General features: G+C 63.9%; 2 protein-coding genes across 2 annotated transcripts; both read left to right on the top strand.

Annotated features, from left to right (window-relative positions):
• SLC11A1 (solute carrier family 11 member 1) lies at nt 1-7,084 on the top strand. The gene is made up of 15 exons (XM_033065391.2): nt 1-760; nt 1,511-1,644; nt 2,337-2,459; nt 2,726-2,845; nt 3,519-3,625; nt 3,714-3,784; nt 3,892-3,959; nt 4,093-4,248; nt 4,386-4,544; nt 4,725-4,814; nt 4,992-5,111; nt 5,546-5,695; nt 5,782-5,855; nt 6,311-6,464; nt 6,544-7,084. The coding sequence occupies exons 2-15, from the start codon at nt 1,570-1,572 to the stop codon at nt 6,643-6,645; spliced, it is 1,569 nt and encodes a 522-aa protein (XP_032921282.1). The 5' UTR covers nt 1-760; nt 1,511-1,569; the 3' UTR covers nt 6,646-7,084.
• A 3,181-nt stretch (nt 7,085-10,265) lies between these two features.
• On the top strand, nt 10,266-15,218 carry CTDSP1 (CTD small phosphatase 1). The gene is made up of 7 exons (XM_033065383.1): nt 10,266-10,369; nt 11,606-11,748; nt 11,894-11,995; nt 12,220-12,276; nt 12,758-12,850; nt 13,139-13,324; nt 13,431-15,218. The coding sequence occupies exons 1-7, from the start codon at nt 10,303-10,305 to the stop codon at nt 13,557-13,559; spliced, it is 777 nt and encodes a 258-aa protein (XP_032921274.1). The 5' UTR covers nt 10,266-10,302; the 3' UTR covers nt 13,560-15,218.
• Nucleotides 15,219-15,461: the final 243 nt, after the last annotated feature.

Raw genomic sequence — 15,461 nt, 5'->3', positions numbered from 1 at the left:
TTGTTGCTTTGGAGAAACTGGGGCTCAGGGAGGGCAGGTGGAGCTGAGCTGCGTGCTAAAGCCCCAGCATGCCTTCTGGGTGGGATCCTGTCCCCCTCCCAGCTGTTCTAGCCCTTGATTAGGGGGTGGGGGATGCCTGGGGTCTACTGTGGAGCAGGGCCAGGCTCACATCCCTGCACCTGCCACCACCCCACGTATTCCTGGGGGACACCCCTTGCCCACCTCCCTGTGGGACACAGCCTGGCTGGCAGAAGAGTCCCCCAGAAGGGCAGCCATGGGAGCACCCATGAGCTGCTCCCCCTTTCACCTCCACAGCCACGAGGGTCCTGGGGATGGGGTACCCCCCTTTTGTTGGTACAGCACAGCACTGCAACACTGGCACCCCATCTTTGGCATGGAGGTCCCTGTACCCGAGTGTGTTGTAAGCACCCTGTGTCCCAGATCCTGGCTGGCTGAGTGCTTCCCCCGGCAGCTGAGGGTGCATTTTGATCTCCTTACGCAACATGCGCCTGCTTCCTCTTCACTCCCACTTCAATGGCATTTCCCCTACTCCCGTGAGGCCAGCCCTCCCTTCTCACTCTGTGGGACATTGTCCCCTGTCCCCTCAGCCACTCAGGCAGAAGCGTTGGCATGTGATGGAAAGCGACAAGCAGACATGCTCCCACGCCTGGGTGAGAGTGCCTCGTGTTCACACGTGTGTAAGGCAAAGGAGAGGGAAGGGGCCTCCCAAACCGGGGGAACCAAGACTGCGTTCATAGGGGTAGGCAAGGAGCACTTCCTTCTCCTATCCTCCTCCTCTCCTCCCGGGGGGGCGGGGGGTGTGGGATGACACAACTGCAGGGGGTCCTTTAAAAGCTGGGCGGCAGGCACTGCACTCACTGCTGAAATCAGGGAGCCTCAGCACTGTGGCTGGATCAGGTCCACCCATGGCATCACTGGAACCAGGTGAGCCTCACAACACTTCTTGAGTCCCCTTGTGCCTCCTTTCATCCCCTAGACACCCTTCCCTCCACCCTAGGACCCTTGGCTGTGCTCCATCTTTCAGTGGGCACCATCCCCCCAGCCTGTCCTGGATTCCCCAGCCGCCCCATCCTCTGTTCCCTCAAGCCTGGGAATGTGATTCAACCAGTTCCCAGAATGTAGGTGGGCTGCAGAGGGGGATTTAGGACCAGTACCAGCTTCTTGTCCTCACTCTATGCCCATGCAGAAGCAGGAGCTGGAGCAGAGTCCCTTCCCGTGCCTGTTGCCCAGAAATGCGCTTGGCTTTTGGAGCAGGGGTTTTAGGGACACCTGAGCTGGAGGTGGCATCTGATCCCTTTGGATAGCCTTTGATAGATCCCTTGTAGCCATCCTCATGCCCCCTCTGGAAAACTGGTGGTTGTCCCTCATGGGGTCCATCAGGCAGGGTCAGGTGGGACTGGAGGAAGCTGGTACCGGGGCTGCCAGCCCACCAGTGTCCTTGTCCCCCTGGCAGGCTGCCACCTCCCCTCCGCTTCCTTGTCCCCCTCAGGCCTCAGCAGGTCCCTGAACAGAGGCCAAGAGCAGAGTTACAGCACTGGCAGGAGCCCCATGCCCCCGCAGCGCCCTGGCACTCAGGACCAGACCTACCTGGATGAGCTCATCAGCATCCCCAAGGGCAGCGGGGTAGGCACTGCAAGGCTGTCCCAGGGAGGGCGGGGGAGCGGGACAGTGCTGCAGGGAGCTGGAGGTGGGGACACGAGGGGCCACTGCAGTGCGGAATATGTGTCTTGGTCATGCTCTGGGACATGCCCCCAGCACCCCAGACCCAGCTCAGACAAGGCACAGCCATAGGTTGAGTGTTTCCAAGCTTAAAGCTTTCCAGAAGGAGAAACTGAGACAATGATGCAAGGTGGTTCCCAGCTGCAAGGATCACCCCATTGCTCACACACCTCCTGGGCCAGCCATGGAGGAACCCAGTGGGGCTCCCAAAGGCTGCTTGCACCCCACCACCCCCGCATCCACATCTGGTCTCAGGGCAGTGGAACAGAGAGGGGAAGGAATGGGATTTCCTACTCAGGAGGAGCAGCAAAAGCAGAGGACAGCAGTGGAATTCCATGGAGTGCAATTAATAGTGCCTGACAGCACTAGGATACCCCTGCAAATCACTGTCCAGTGGGTGAGATGGGGGGCCACTGCCCCTCCAGCACTGCTGCTAACGGGGAGAGGCTGGGGGCAGCAGTTCCCTCTCCAAAACTGTCAGGAAAATGATCTCCGTGTGCTAAACACATCCATGCGGGCAGCACTGGGCTAAAGGAGACTGGGTGTGCGATTAGGAGACACAGAGCTCCCGGCTCTGATCTGCTGCCTTGTCCCAGCCTGGCTTCAGCTTTAGGAAACTCTGGGCTTTCACCGGCCCCGGCTTCCTCATGAGCATCGCCTACTTGGACCCAGGCAACGTGGAGTCAGACCTGCAAGGCGGGGCGCTGGCGGGATTCAAGGTGAGCCCGGCTCCGGCTCAGGAAGCCAGCGGGGGTTTCGTAACCTCTCCAGCGCCAACGGCTGCCCATGGCAGCTGGCTTCCCCTTCCCGGGAGCAGGAAGGGCGTGGGGGGCCCTTGGCACAGGGAGAGGGCACCCCTCTGACTGGGCTGGGAGAGCACCTGCACTCCCTCTCTTCCCTGCAGCCTGGTTGAACTGGGGACCCCCGGGCAGCCAGATCCTGCCCAAACCCAGTCCCTACTGCTTCTCTCCCTCCTGCCCCCCAGCTGCTGTGGGTGCTGCTGTGGGCCACCGTCCTGGGGCTGCTGTGCCAGCGCCTGGCCATCCGTCTGGGCGTGGTGACCGGGAAGGACCTGGGCGAGATTTGCTACCTCTATTACCCTAAGGTGAGACACCACGGGGAGGCCCCTGGGGGTCACAGTCTGGGGTGGACCCTCTGCTGGGCTGGTGGACAATCCTAGCAGGGCTGGAGAGAAGCAGGAAGATGCTGTGAGAGACCTGCCTCTCCCAGGGGCTCCCCAGAGCCCACACCCCTGCAGTACAGGGGCCCAGGGTGAGAAGTGGTAAGCAGCTACTTCAGTGTCCTGCTCTGACCTGGGGACACATGAGAGCGTCCCCCGGGGGAGTGAGCACAGGCGTCGGGGCAGCAACGCGAAGCCGAGACGCAGGAAAGCCCTGGGCACGTTGGGGCAGAAAATTGTGGGGCTTGAGGGGAGGGATCGCATGACAGAGGAGGGGGGAGTTAGGGGTCCCATCTAAGGGTCAAGATCCTGATGGAGGGTACAGGCAAGGAAATGCTGGCTGAATGGCAGGTCCTCAAAAGGAGGGTTGGACACATCCCTCTGCCCCACCTCCCTCAAACCCCCCATATCGAGACAGATGGGTCCTGTCCTCAATTCTCACTGGGGCAGGGATGAGGAGGGGGGAACAGGCTCAGATTTGGCATCCATCTTTCATCCAGAGATTGTGTTGTGAAAGAAGGTGAGAGTTGCTGTGCCAGCTTGTCCAGAGCTATGCGACACTGGGCTCAGGCAGCTCGTGGTGCCCTGTCCCCTCCAGGTGCCCCGTGTGCTGCTCTGGCTCATGATTGAGATCGCCATCATCGGCTCCGACATGCAGGAGGTGATAGGGACAGCCATTGCTTTCAGCCTGCTCTCAGCTGGCCGGTGAGCCTCCCCAGAGGGACCCTCAGCCCCCCCACAGCCCTACTCCACAGAGGGCCATGTATCTAATCCCACCCCGGCCATCCTGCAGCATCCCCCTCTGGGGTGGGGTCCTCATCACCATCGTGGACACCTTCTTCTTCCTCTTCCTTGATAAGTACGGTGAGTGCCAGGATGAGGGCTGGGGGTACTGTCACTCAAGCAGCCCTGGTGCCCAAGTGGCACCAGTGTCCCCTGCTCTGTTCTACCCCATCTCTTCACATCTCTAGGGCTCCGCAAACTGGAAGCTTTCTTCGGCCTCCTCATCACCATCATGGCCCTGACCTTTGGCTATGAGGTGAAGGGGGAAGCTGGGGGACAACCCTTTTCCTGCAAGGCTGGCAAGGGACCCCAATACACGGTGTCCCCACCGCTACCAGCCTGTGGTAGGGGGGTGGCAGCTCACAGTGCCCCTTCTCACTGCTTCCCAGTACGTGGTGGTGAGGCCAAGGCAGGTGGAGGTGCTGAAGGGCATTTTCCTGCCCAGCTGCCCAGGCTGTGGGCGAAAGGAGCTGCTGCAGGCCATGGGCATCGTTGGTGCCATCATTATGCCCCATAACATCTTCCTCCACTCCTCCTTGGTCAAGGTGAGATCAAGGCACTGCCATGGGCACCGTTCTGCCAGGGTGCCTCAGGGCACAGTTGGTGGGGATCAGCTGTTCCTGGCTGTGGGACAGAGGTGCTCACATGACCCTGTGACACCCATGTCACTGGCCATGCCCAGACACGGATGATTGACCGGTCCAAGAAGGAGGCAGTGCAGGAGGCCAATATGTATTTCCTGATCGAGTCCTGCCTGGCCCTCTTTGTCTCCTTCCTCATCAACCTCTTTGTCATGACTGTCTTTGGCGAGGCTTTCTACCACCAGCGAAATGAGGACGTGGTGAGTGTCACCGCATATCCACAGAGAGATGACAGCTGCGCCCAGCTGTGGGCACGGGCAGGACGAGCATCCCCTGGGGACTGCATGTTCTCATTCCCTGAGATGTGACGTGTGGGGATCCCCCTGTGTCTGTGGGAGCTGCTGGGTGGCTGTCACACTCATGCCTGCCGTGCCTTACAGTACAACAAGTGCGTCAACAGCAGCATCAGTCACTACGCCAGCATCTTCCCCACCAACAACGAGACAGTCTCTGTGGATATCTACCAGGGGGTGAGTGGCACCAGGCTGTGCCCAGTGAGCATCCATTCCCATCTGGGGGACATATCACTCTCCCCATCGACCCCTGGGGCTGGGGGGCAGTTATAACCCCACTAGAGAGCTGGGAGCTGATGGGAATGCCTGGGGCAGGGGACACTTCAGGATGCCCACTGGAGTGTCCCTACACAGGGCGTCATCCTGGGCTGCTATTTTGGGGCAGTGGCATTGTACATCTGGGGCATCGGGATCCTGGCAGCAGGACAGAGCTCCACGATGACTGGGACTTACGCAGGGCAGTTCGTCATGGAGGTGAGATACAAGGATGCTGGCCCTTGCCCCCACAGGGAGGGGCTGAGAGCAGGGAAATCACAGGTGGGCCCTGGGTGGAGGGGTTCTGTGGGCAGCACATACCCACCCAGGAGTATTTGGAAGAGTTAATTGCCCACCATTCCTGCAGGGAGCTGGTGGGTGGCAGCTTGCGAGCACCAGTGTCCCTGTCCCCCAGGAGGAGGGATGGAGACAGTGCCCACCCACTGCACCGTGTGGGTGCCCCGCGCAATGTTTCCCTAATTAATGGGATCCTCTGTTAACGAGTTGGAGCTGACACCTAGTGGGGCCCGGCAGCCCTGCAAGAGCCCGCTCGGTGTCCTGGCACAAAGGAGGGGGAGATGCCCCGCATATTCCTCCCAGCCAGGGTTTGGTGCCCCAGGCACGGCGAGGGTGCAGGTTCTGCCGTGTTCCAGGGCTTCCTGCAGCTCCGCTGGTCCCGCTTCACCCGGGTGCTCTTCACCCGCTCCTTTGCCATCCTGCCCACTGTCTTCGTGGCTGCTTTCAAGGATGTCACCCACCTCACAGGCATGAATGACCTGCTCAACGTCCTGCAGAGCATCCTGGTAAGGGGGTGGGGTGCGAGGGCATCATTTGCGCCCAAAGACCCTGGCCAAGCAGTCATGACATCCTCATCTTCCTCTCATTCCAGCTGCCTTTTGCTGTCCTGCCTGTCCTCACCTTCACCAGCCTGCACCCACTCATGCAGGATTTCAGCAACAGCCTGTGAGTGCCAGGGCACGGGGAGGCACAGAGGAGGCAGAGAGGGGAGCTCTGGCTCCAGGCACCTTCCCTTTGGCCCATCCTGCCCTCCCAAACCAATGCCATGGGGCAATTAGCGTATGGACATTGGAGGGGTATGTTCATTCCCACCTGCCCAGGGCAGCCAGAGCAGAACAGACCCCATGACTACCCTCTTCATCCTCCTCCCAATGACACATCTGGTTCCTTGGGTACCCTGAACCCTCAGCATCCTCCTGGCAGTGCCAGCCCTGGATTTGGGAAGGCGGCCGAAGTCCACACCTAGAACCTCACCATAGGGTGAAATATAGCTGTGGGGTGCAGAGATGTCCCAATTGGGGTCTGGTTCACCTAAAAACTCAGTTCCCCCAGCCCTCTGTGCCCAGTGGCTCAGGGTGGGGGCCCTGCCCTGGCACTGATGCCCACTGCCTGGCTTGCAGCCCAGGGAAGGTGCTGATGATACTCATCACGGGGCTGGTCTGCGCCATCAACATTTACTTCGTGGTGGACTTTTTGCCAACGCTGCATGGCCTGGAGTACCACATTCCCCTGGGCCTGCTGCTGGCTGCCTACGTGGCTTTCGTCGCCTACCTGGTAGGGCTGGCACCGCGGGATAGGGGCGGGACAGTGTCCCTGGTGGGTGCTCATCAACCTGTCCTCTTTGCCCCTGCAGATCTGGACATGCAGCATCGCGCATGGAGCCCGGTTCCTGGCCCGGGGCCACCACAGCCGGTTCAATTTTGGTCTCGCCCTCGACCCAACAGGCACATGGTGACAGATCCCATCCCTGCTTATTATCCCCACGTCCCTGTCCAGCGCGGCCTCCTCACACCGGACACGGATTTGCTGCCACTCCGTGTCCGGGAATGTTTTAGCCAGAGATGCACGGCAGACCTCCCCCCAAGATCTTAGCGCTCAGCGCTTCTCCCCACCCGCAACGCCGCCAGTTCCGGGGTGCTGGTCCAGGCTCGATGCGAGAGGAGTGGGATAGCAGCGGGAGGTTCTCCCGGCCCTTGGCACAGACAGCTTCAGTGAAGGAGCCGCGGCGGAGACTTCCCCGGCTCGTTATTGCCGGGAACCGCCGGCCCCCGGGACCGCTAATCTGCGCTGGGGACCTCTAATTACCGCGGGGACCGCTAATTACCGCGGGGACCGCTAACCACCCCCTACCGCCCGGGACCGGCCCCATCCCCACGGGGACTCCGAAACTCGGGGGGGGGGAGGACGCTGATAAACGGCGTGTTTGTAACCCGGCCTCGGCCTCGCTGCTGCGGCGTGGCCCCGCTGTGGGGCGGGGACCCCCGAGCCCACCCGTACCCCGGGGACGGCCCCTTTGCCCCGGGCGGGGGAGGGGGCGGGGTTGCCAACGCATGGCCGCGGCGGCGCGGGGGGCTCAGCGCCAGCTTTTTGCATTCCCCGGGGGGAGCCGGGCGGTGGGGAGCGCCATCGTGCCCTGCCGGCCCCGGATGCCCCGTTTCCCGCCCGCCGGATGCGGATGCGAAGGCGCTCGGGCTCTCCCCGGGGGCGGCCGTCGCCCCCTCCTCGGTGGCGCCCCGCGGGTGGGGGGGGGGGGTCCCACCGCGCTTCGGCCCCCGCCGCGGTCCGCACTTGCGAGACGCTCCCTGGCTGTTTCAAGGCTCCCCCCTCTCCCCAGGGCCCTCCATCCCCAAATCCCGCTTCCCGACCCACGGCGGCCGGGTGGCGAAGGGGGAATTTGGGGGGCCGGACGCCCCCCCGGGCCGTGCCCCCCACTCCGGGAAGGGAACCCCCCCCCGCTCCCGGGGGCCGCGCTTGTTTATGTGAAGAATGTCCCCTTCCTTAAAAGGGCGATGGCGGACGGGGTGGGGCGGTGCCTCCCCCCCGCCTCCGCGTTGGCCCGGCCTCTGGCTGCTTGAAGGAGGGGCCAGAGCTGTGGGCCCCACTGAACGGCGGGGGCTCCCCCCCTCCTCCGGGGTGCAGCCGACCCGAGCCACAGCAGGAGCAGCAGGAGACGCCCCTCGCTCGGGGTGCACCTGCCCGGGGGTACAAGCCTTGGGGGTCACCAAGGTGTAGGGGCATCGGGGTTGTTCTCAGCAGGTGGTAGGCTGGGGGGCGGGCTGGGGGCTGCGGGCTTATGCCCGTGGGATTTGCTGTTGTCCAGCTGTGACCTGCAACCCAGAGAACCATTAGATCTGCCTCCACCCAACCCTTAGGAGGGTGCCCCATTCCAAGACCTGTCTCTGTGGTCCCTTGGCCATGGGGCAGCTCTTGGTGGGGCAGAGCTGCCAGGGCTAGGTTGTAGAACAGGGGAGAGCATTCGGGACCCTGTCTAGGAGCAGTTGGGGTGGGACAGAGGAGTCCCTGAGTGCCCGATTGAGGACAGCCTGATGCTTTTCTGCCTTGTGCCCGTGCCCCGCAGCCCAAACAATCCATCTTGTCCCACAGCCCCAGCACAGAGACACAGCATCTCTCTGTACTCCCCGGCTGCCCAGTCTGCCCCCAGGCAGGCAGTGGAACTGGAAGCGGTGCTCCAACTACTGCCGCAGGCATTGGCCCGGAGACTTTTCTAATTGCATTAATTGGAGGGATTAGCAGGGCCCGGCTGGACTCATCAGGGAGGGAGGAGGATGTAGCCAAGGGACAGGGGTCCTGGAGAGGACAAGTGTGTGGCCTCTACAGCTGTCCCCACAGAGAGCAGCCCAGTCCAGACACTGGGGATGAGGCAGACATCCTGTCCAGCTCCTGGGCTAAAGGAGCACAGAGGTCAGCCCAAAACAGAGGGCAGAGGAAGCACAGACTCTGTCTTTTCCTCCTGCTGGGCCAGGAGACAGTGGTAGCTGCCTGATGGGGGAGCCGTACTGCGGAGGGGCAGCGAAACTGAGGCACGACCATGCCCGCCCTCAGAGCCGGCGGCGGGGGTGGCAGGATGCAGTGTCCCGGTTCCCAGCAGCAGCTGGTCCCTGCCACGGCTCCCCGGGGGCACCCGGTGCCGGGATGTTCCGCGTGGAGCCGACAGTGCGGGAGCTGCAGGTGTAAATCGGCTTTTGTACTGCCAGCGTTCCCTGTGGGGGCACCTCCCAATCCCGGACCCCATTTCCCAGCGCGGTCACCTGTGGGCATGTGTCATGTCTCCTTGTGCCCCACGCTGGGAGGTGGGATGGGTCCCTTCCAGCGCTGTTTCCCAGGGGCTGCTCCCACCGTGCCGTGCCGGCTCAGCCCCGGGGCACACAGCGGTAACGGGGTCCGCACCGCCCGCAGCCGTGCCTCGCCACTGCCCCTGGTCCCTGCCGGGCCAGAAAAGCCGATCTTCGCTCCTGAAGTTCCCAAACCGCAGGTGGGAGAGGTGGAAAGATTTCAAATAGCTCAGATGGGAAATTTCCAACCTGCTGCGCCCTCGAGGCAGCGCTGACAGAGCGCACAGCATCTCCTGCCGCTGGCGAGGGGGTGACCGGACAGGTCCCCTCTGGGCGGGTCGGGGGCACGGCGGTGAGAGGCTGTCCCGGCAGAGCCCCGCAGGGATAGCCATGGGAGGGGGCTGGAGGATGCTGCACCTGAGGGGCTTGGGGGACGGGTTTCCGCTGAGGGACCTGTGCCATCCACGAGCTCCCGTCAAGAGTCGCTTTTCAGAAAGCGCCTGGAAACAGCCCCCCTTCCCCGCCGAAGGCAGGCAGGAAGGAATTGTAAGGGAAAGTATATGTAATGATAACATAGACTTATTAATTGCCCAGATAATTGAGGGATTGCAGGAGAAAGACAGAGCGAAGGGGAAAAAGCGGCGGTTATTGGTGCAGCCCCCCAGCACATGTTGTCCCGCACCGCCGGCCTGCACAGGCAATGCGGGATGTGCCCTCGGGGGGCAATGGGGACCCCCAGCTTTGAGCCGCGAGTCCAGGGTCTCTGCTCCAGAGGACGCCCGCATGGGGGGACGTGTCCACATGTCGGGAGTAGCTGCAGAGGGATCCCCGGGCTGCCAGCTGGATGGGGGGGTGACAGCAGGACTGACCCCACTCTCCATGCTCTCTCAGTCGGGGCGGGGGAACGTGGGAGAGCCCGCCGGGGTGTCGGGGACCCCTGCACGGTCACCATGGACGAACGGGGGGTGTCCTTCCCGGCCACACCACAGAACAGTCCCCGTCTCGGTCCCAGTCGCGGCTTGGCGGGGACCCCCACTCCTCCCGGGAAGCGCGGGTGCCGGGAGGAGGGAGGCGGAGGGAGAAGGAGGAGGGCCCCCCCGCCGTCGTTGCCCTTTTAAGGGGTTCCTTGAAACCGCGCCCGGGATCCATGTTTGCAGCCCCAGCCCGGGCGGAGGAAACTCCATGTTGTAACAAAGTTTCCTCCGCGGCGCCGCTCCCGCGCCCGCCGCCTCGCGCCGCCGCCGGCCCCCGCCCCGCCTCCCCCCCCGGGGGCCGCGCCGGGGGGGGCCGCCCCCTCCCACCCCCCCTCCCCGGCGCCCATGGAGCACCAGTCCATCATCGCCCAGGTTAGCAGGGAGGAGGGGAGCGCCCCGCTTCAGGAGAAAGGTAACGCGGAGGGGGGATCTTACCCCCCCTCACCCCCTTCCTGTGCGGGAGAGGGGAGAGGGGGAGGTCCCCGGGGGCTGGGGGGCCTGCGGGGGCTGCTCCCGGAGGGTGTGATGAGCTGCGCGCCGCCTCAGCCCGCCCCCGTGCATCCCGCTGCCCGGGCCGGGGAGATGCGCTGGGGCTGCAGCTCGGAGCGAGCGGGGCTGTCTGCACCCGCCCGGGCGCGGGGCCCGTGCTCCAGCCCCCTCGGAGCCCGGTGGTGCCCTGCAAGGCTCGGGGCGTTGCTCGGATTATCTGCGCGTTTCCTTCGGAGGCGGGCGAGGAGTGCGCGCAGCGCCGGCGGGGAAACTGAGGCAGGAAGGGCGCCGAGCGCCCTGCTGCATGCCGGCGTCCCGCTGCCCGCGTCCCCGTCACCCCGCGAAGGGGGTTTGTGGGGGGCCGCTGCTCGTACCCCTGCCCTGGGAAGCTGCCAGGGTGGGGAGGCGCAAACGTGGGAACGGACCCCGTCCCCCGTGGGGAGCCCGTGGGGCAGGAGCTCCCCACGACAGGGCTCGGGGCCCTGGCCCGCCCTAAGGGGGGCACGGGCAGGGCGGGGTGCAGCCCCGGCGCGGGCTGCAGCAGCACCCGGCCCGGGAGCGGTGGGGCCGGGGCTGGAGCCGTCGCGCTGCCCCTGGGGCACGGGGGGGCAAGGGCAGCCCCTGTGCCTCAGTTTCCCCTGGCTCCGCCAATGGGCACGGCGGGAACGGCGCCAGGGGCGGGCGCTTCGCCCTGATTGGCCTCTTGCCGCCGGAGCTCCGGAGTCGGCCAATGAGACCAGGGAGTTGTCTGGAGGCGGGGAAAGGAGCGGGAGTAAGCCCCGCCTCTCTCTGAGGCCCCGCCCCCACGGCCACACCCCCGAGTGGGGCTGTGCCCCCCTGGGCGGGACAGCGGGCCCCGGCCCCGGACCCTCGGCTGCCCCGGGCTCAGCCCCGCGCCCTTGGTGTAGGGTGTCCGACCACGCGGGGGGCCCACGGGGGTCACTCGGGAGTGGGATGTGCTGGGTGAGGGGCTGTGAGTCGTCACCAAGCACTCGTGTCAGCGACACTGCCCTGGCACCGTTGTTTGGCCGGATGGGTGTCGGGGCCTGATTGGGGCACGGGGGCTCTGGACAGCACCCAAACCTGGCTCACCTGGCCTCCAGTGCTGTGCTGGGAGTACCCCTGGGGTACCCCTCACCCCCATTGTGCTCTCCCGCAGGTACCCAAACCCCTACCAAGAAGCCTCGAAGCCGCAGCATTCTCCAGTCCCTCTTCTGCTGCCTGTGCCGCGATGAAGGGGAGCCCTGCACTGGCACCACTGGTGCACCGCTGCTGGTGGAGGAGAACGGGGCACTGCCCAAGGTAACCCCACACCCCAGCCTGGCACTGGCAGGGATGGGCTATCATGCCCTGCACCTCCCCTGTGTGGCTGGGATTGGGGGGTGAGCAGTCACTTCTCCCAGTGCCCCCTCTGGCCGCCCTGCTGAGCTGTGTCCCCCTGCTGCAGGCTGCTGTCAAGCACCTCCTGCCTGAGATCAAACCACAGGACGCCAGCAAGCTCTGCGTGGTCATCGACCTGGATGAGACCCTGGTGCACAGCTCCTTCAAGGTGGGGGACACCCTGGCCCACCCCACACCTCTTGCCACACGCTCCCCCACCTGCTCTGCCGCCCTTTTCCCACAAAGTGGTGCCCAGCACCCAGCACAGCCTGGCTGGGCCAGTTGGGGTGTCCTGTGAGGGGGCTGCGGGGCTGGCAGGGGTGCATAGTGAGCAGAGGGCAGGCACAGGGTGCCTGGCGTGCCCAGTGCTCATCCTGGTGTGCCCTTCCCCAGCCAGTGAACAACGCTGACTTCATCATTCCCGTGGAAATCGATGGCATCATGCACCAGGTAACGACGGGGTGGGTGCCTGGTGGGAGCGGGGCATCATTCCACCTCCTCGAGGACCGGGAGCCATCCCAGTGCTCTGCACCAAGGGGTTAAGGGAGATGTCAGGGTGCCAGCTTTGGCACGTTGTGGGGCAGACGTGGGTGCCCCTCTTTTCACAGGGCAGGGAGGTGAGGGTTATTTTGTCACAGGGCCCTCCTGCAGTGGCCAGCCCCGGTTTCAAGTAATCCAGGATAGGCTGTGGTCTGGGCAGTCAGCCTGTTCTCGGTTACTTGGCTCTGGAGCCGGCCAGACACTTCACCCTGGACATTCCTGTGGGCCCTTGGCATCCCCCAGCCTGCACTGGCAGCTCCCACGAGGTGCAGCCAGGGATCTGCTCGCTGGCTGGGTGTGGGGACACAGGTGTCCCCTGGGGAGGACATGGGGGTGCTGCGTGAGCCGTGGCCGGTACCAGCAGCACGCTGCCCGCTGTCTGTGCCCACAGGTGTACGTGCTCAAGCGGCCACATGTGGACGAGTTCCTACAGCGCATGGGCGAGCTCTTCGAGTGTGTGCTCTTCACTGCCAGCCTGGCCAAGGTGGGGGCCCCTGACCTGCCCTGGCATCACCCACCCCTTCCCAGACACCCCCCGAGTAGCACAGCTCCCTTGCCTGCCCACCTGCAGACATCACTGGCCTCTTGTCCTCTCTGTACCCAGAGGCTGCACCAGCACTGGGCAGCCTCCCCACCTGCCCCTCCAAGGCACTGGCCAGGGAAACTGAGGAACAGTGAGGCCTGGCACCAGCGGAGAGCTGGGTGCCATTGTCGCTGTGGGGTGGGCATGGTGGTGTGGTGTGTCATAGTGCCCTCCCTCCTGTGCCTGTAGTATGCAGACCCTGTGGCTGACCTGCTGGATAAATGGGGGGCTTTCCGGGCACGACTTTTCCGGGAATCCTGCGTTTTCCATCGCGGCAACTACGTGAAGGACCTGAGCCGCCTGGGCCGTGACCTGCGCCGAATCATCATCGTGGACAACTCGCCCGCATCCTACATCTTCCACCCTGATAACGCCGTACGTACCCGCAGGGCAGGGCTGGGCAGGCTACGGCGGTGATGTGGTGGGGGACCCTTCATCAGCGCTGTCCCCTGTGCCACACTGTCCCCTGTGCCACCTGCAGGTGCCGGTAGCCTCTTGGTTCGATAACATGGCGGACACGGAACTGCTGGACCTGCTGCCCTTCTTCGAGAGGCTCAGCAAGGTGGAGGACGTGTACGCAGTGCTCAAGAAGCAGCGGACTAACAGCTAATGGCCCCCCCACCCTCCGGGTGCTGCCAAGGTGCACCACCGGGGGAGCCAGGTGCCTTATTCTGGGGGAGGGACAGTCCCGGTGTGCCCTTCATCATCCTCCCCAGCCCCGGTGGGTGCGGGTACCCCCCGTGCCTGCTGGTGGTGGGAGATGTGGGTGCCCCCGCCAGGAACTGGGTGCCCCCCCATCTCAGAGAAGGGGGGCCGTGGGTGACCCACTGCCTTGCTGTGCTGTGGACCTACTGGGGGGGGTCCCATCCTCCCCCAGTGTCCAGTCTCTGCCCCCTTCCTCCCCAACCTGTGTCCCCCCTCCACAAAACGGTTCTCAGGTCCTTATCCCCCCTGTCCCCTGACTGGGGAGGGGGGTGGGGTCAGCAGCTGCTGCTTTCCACTGCCTTTGGGAGGACTGGATCCCTCCATCCAGACTCTGCCTGCTGGGAGGCTGGGAGCCCTTGGCCCCTATCGGCCGAGGCTACAGGACAGGTTAACACTTTGTCACCCTCCAAAAAAGCAGGGAGTCTTAACTGGCCTTGGTGCATAGGACTGCTACCATACCCTTAACTCTGTCCTGGGTGCAGCTGATCACCTGGAGCGGGGCATGTCCTTCGTGCCTGCTGCCCCCACCTAGGGGTTGTATTTTGCAGAGGCAGCCCAGGCTCAGGGCTGAGCCCCTGGGTACAAATGCCTCCCATGTGCCTTGGGACAGGTGTCTCTGTTCCCCCTCAGCCCTGGAAGGGGTGTGCCTGGGGGGGGACCTCCACTTGCCCCTTCCAAACTCGGTTATTTCTCATTTTGGGGGGGAATGGCCTCCCCCCCTCTCCAACTACACTGTGTCACTGGGAGCCACTCTAAGCACCAACAGAAGGGTCCCCTCCCATGATGGGGGGGGCACATCCCCCACCCCATATCTATCTGCAGCTTCACCAAAGGCTGCCACTCCTGGGAGAGAGGAACCCCCATACCAGCCCCTCCCAGCCTTGCCCCAGTCCTCCAGCTAGGAGGGGCTGGGGGACACTGCAGCCCCCCATAGCCTGGGGTTACCCTGACCCCTGTGGGGTTGGACTTGTGCCAGGGTGTCCCCCAGCTTTGAGGGTCTGGGGGCTCTCAGGGAGGGTTTTTCTGGGGGGGGGCTGGGCTCAGCCAGGCCTTTTTAAATGTCACAATATGGACAATGCCTCATATATTTTTAGAGGGAAAAGCAATGGTTTCCCAAAAAATCATGGGTGCCTTTTTACCACTGTGCCAGCGACGGGAGCGGGGCAGTGTTTGGGGGGTGGGTGTGAAGGGTTTTAGCTTTCCGGTGCTGTTCAGCTGGCTCCTGCTGGCACTGCCCTGCTCCCCGTACTGGGGGCAAACAGGGGTCCCCCCAGCCTGCCCACACCCCCTGCCCTGTGGTGGGGGGTGAGATGGGGGGTGGTGCAGCACAGCCCCCTGGATCCTTGCCAGCCCCGGGCCTCGTCCTGCCCTGCCAGGAGGGTTGAACTCAGCACTTTATATTAGACAAGTCAAAGGGGCACCAGCACAGCCGCTGCCCAGCGAGTGCCTGTGGGTGCTGTGGTACCCGAGGAGTACAGCCCCTGCCCTGGGCACCCTTGGGTGGTCGGGGGGATGCAGAGGCAGCGCGGGGGGCTGGGGAGGGCTGGGGTACCAGATCCAAGTGCCTTCATGTGATTAAAGCTGTCAAACCATCTTGGAAAGAGTCGTCCTGAGTGTGTGCATGTGTGGGCACGGGTACGTATCACGTGTGTGTCGCTAGTGGCTGTGCACAGTGTGAGGGACACGGAGCCCCTGGGATCCCCTGAGTCCCCTGGGAATGGGGAATGCTGCAGGCTGGTGCTGGGGAAGCACCCTTGGGTTGCAGAGGTGTCATCCCTTGCCTGGTGCCCAAGGGACATACTCACAC

The sequence above is a fragment of the Catharus ustulatus genome, chromosome 7 (genome assembly GCF_009819885.2).
Source record: "Catharus ustulatus isolate bCatUst1 chromosome 7, bCatUst1.pri.v2, whole genome shotgun sequence".
In the NCBI taxonomy this organism is placed as follows: Eukaryota; Metazoa; Chordata; class Aves; order Passeriformes; family Turdidae; genus Catharus; species Catharus ustulatus.
The sequence above is the reverse complement of the archived record's forward strand: the minus strand, read 5'-3'. Positions and strand labels throughout refer to the sequence as shown.